The following is a 2,579-nucleotide window of genomic DNA, read 5'->3' on the forward strand; positions in this document are numbered from 1 at the left end:
GACACTGAGGAACGCTGGGAGTTTTTCACCTGACGTCACTCATGGATCCAGATGGGTTTACCCCCAGAAAACAAACTGAGTCTGAGTCTTATTAAGGAGAAGAAATATGATCTGTCTGCTCTCCTGCTTTAGTGTAATCCATGGATCAGAACAGTGTGAAACCACATTTGATCTTCTCCTAACATCTCCTACTGATTGTCCATCGTCCTGCTCCACTGTAACATCTACCTGATCAACAAAATGTCCAACACCAGTCCACAAAAAAAAAAAAATCAACCCTAAAATGATCACTCTCATATTTCCTCTGTCTTCTTGCAGTAAAGAGGAAATCCATCCATTAATTCTCATCTACGTGAGATAGTGGTTTTGGCGCCCCCCAGAGGAGTTGGACAAAGACAACTGAGGAGGAGAGGAGACATGGAGCAGATAATAATCATTATATATTGCTATTACATACTCATTATAGTCACTCAACTATAAATTACCCTACACCGCCCTCTAGTGGAATTTACGTGATACTGACATTGTCTGTCACATGTTTAGCAGCAATCGATCAACGTCCAGAAATCAAACGTGACTGAAGATGAGCAGACAGAGACAGAGACAGAGAAAGACACACTGTCACGTCTGATGACAGAGGGACATCGATGACGGGGAACAACAGAGACGCTGTGACCTCATCAATCATTCATCCTGTTGTTAAGGACAATCGTTTTATCATCCGTGAAAACAAAACAAAAAACCCCCGTCATGTTGACATACATGTGAGTTTGGTGTGATTTCAAGGTGAAGTCCACTTCCGTTGATAAGAGTTTGTTTCTTAAATGCTAAAAAAATGTAGCCGATATATAGTTAGACCAGGGGTGCCCCTAGAGGACTATCTTGATCTAGCGGGATAACGCAAATGAGGAATCAAATAGAAAAAAAATAAAAATAAAATATAAATGTGTGTATGTGTGAAGTAGTGTGGGGGGTCACGCACCATAAAAATCAATTTTTTCGGCTGATTTACCAGAAGCTTAAATCACATGCAGTGATGCTGCTGCTGCTGCTGCTGCTGCTGCTGCTGATGATGATGATGATGATGATGATGATGATGATGATGATGATGATATTTCTCCAGATTAGCAAAAAACCTACGATATGATTCTAAAAAACAAATGACTTCATTCTCATAACATTTCGACCTTTTCTCGTTACGTTACGAGTTACTTTTGTCGGACAAACATGCAACTTTTTATTCAACTCCATTCTCATAGATTTACAACTTTAATCTCAGGGTTGTTGTTTTTTTATTTTAACCTCAATGTTTCCTGAATACTCTGTTGTGAAAGGTTTATTGGATGTACTGCAGTACTCTAAGTGAAAAAGGACTTAGTAAAGTAAATCTTTTTCAAATAAATCAAAGTCAAGTCAAATGATGTTTTTTTCGCACTGGCACTTGGCAGAACCAGCTACGCTCCACGTCACACTCACTCCTCATCTGCCGCTCAATAACTAATCCACCTAACTAATGGGGTTTAGAAGCTCCGATTGACTCATTTGGGCGCAAAGCCCTGAAACTTCTGAGCAACTGATCACAAGACAATGGGTCTATGTCAGTTTAGCAATCATGGAAAAATCAACACAGACTCAATCCCATTCTGACATGTGACAAAAAAAACAAAAAACATTTTGAGTGCGGAGTGTATCTTAAACCAAAAGTCAACGTGAACCAAAGCGTATTAGCTGGGCTTTAACTCCTACTATGTATGAACTAATACTTGAGTTGATGAGTGATCGAGTATGAAAACGCTTACGAAAAGTGTATATGAACAGCCAATACGATATTTAAATGGTATTTACAAGTAGAGCAAAATTGGTTATTATAGAAAACCTAAACATGTCACACTTAACTTAAGGCTAGCACTAACAGCACGTGAAAGTAAGTTTCACTGCCAGTGAAATTGATTTCAATCTTTGCAAAACATCTTCACGCCCCAGTAAGCAACAAAGGAAAACTCTTGTCTGCTGATGATGCCTCTGTAGAAATCGATTTTTCCTTCTCTCACTCAGTCTACGAGAAGGAAAAATAATAATAATAATAAATTACAAATTACTCTCTCCCTCTCTCTCTCAGTAGTCACCACAAGTGTGGTTTTATCAGTAACACACACAGCACCGTGAAAAGTAAGACCCACGTGTTGAGTCAGACGGACTGATGCAGGGAGGTTTGGAGTCACATGATGCAGCAGTTAAACCAGGGGAGGTTTAATAAAAGCAGCAGACCAAGTTTCAGCTCAGAGTACAATCACACACACACACACCAGAGCCAGAGCCAGAGCCAGAGCCAGAGCCAGACTCCGACACACACTGTTTACCTGCAGGACCAGCCGGGATGGACGCTGCCTACAAGAAAGTCAATGGAAACTGCGGTCCCCAGGAGGGCACGGAGGGGCAGGAGGGCAGCGGGGTAAACACCGTCTAAAGTTTTATGAGTGCTTTTTTTTTACCACAGACTGATTTGACTTTTTAAAAATTTCCACTTTTGGTTTATGTTTTCTGTCGCAAGCAGTGACGCAAAGAGAGGAAGAGGAAAC

The 2,579-nt window shown here is 40.6% G+C and overlaps 1 protein-coding gene across 1 annotated transcript in view; it reads left to right on the forward strand.

The window, feature by feature from the left end:
* The first annotated feature begins 2,280 nt into the window (after positions 1-2,280).
* Positions 2,281-2,579, forward strand: part of pah (phenylalanine hydroxylase) — a 14,878-nt gene continuing 14,579 nt past the window's right edge. Inside the window, exon 1 of the mRNA XM_025057417.1 lies at positions 2,281-2,452. Coding sequence (XP_024913185.1) covers positions 2,378-2,452 — 75 coding nt within the window. The 5' untranslated portion in view covers positions 2,281-2,377. The remainder of the gene's footprint in view (positions 2,453-2,579) is intronic.

This window comes from Cynoglossus semilaevis, chromosome 8, assembly GCF_000523025.1.
Source record: "Cynoglossus semilaevis isolate Cse_v1.0 chromosome 8, Cse_v1.0, whole genome shotgun sequence".
NCBI lineage: Eukaryota > Metazoa > Chordata > Actinopteri > Pleuronectiformes > Cynoglossidae > Cynoglossus > Cynoglossus semilaevis.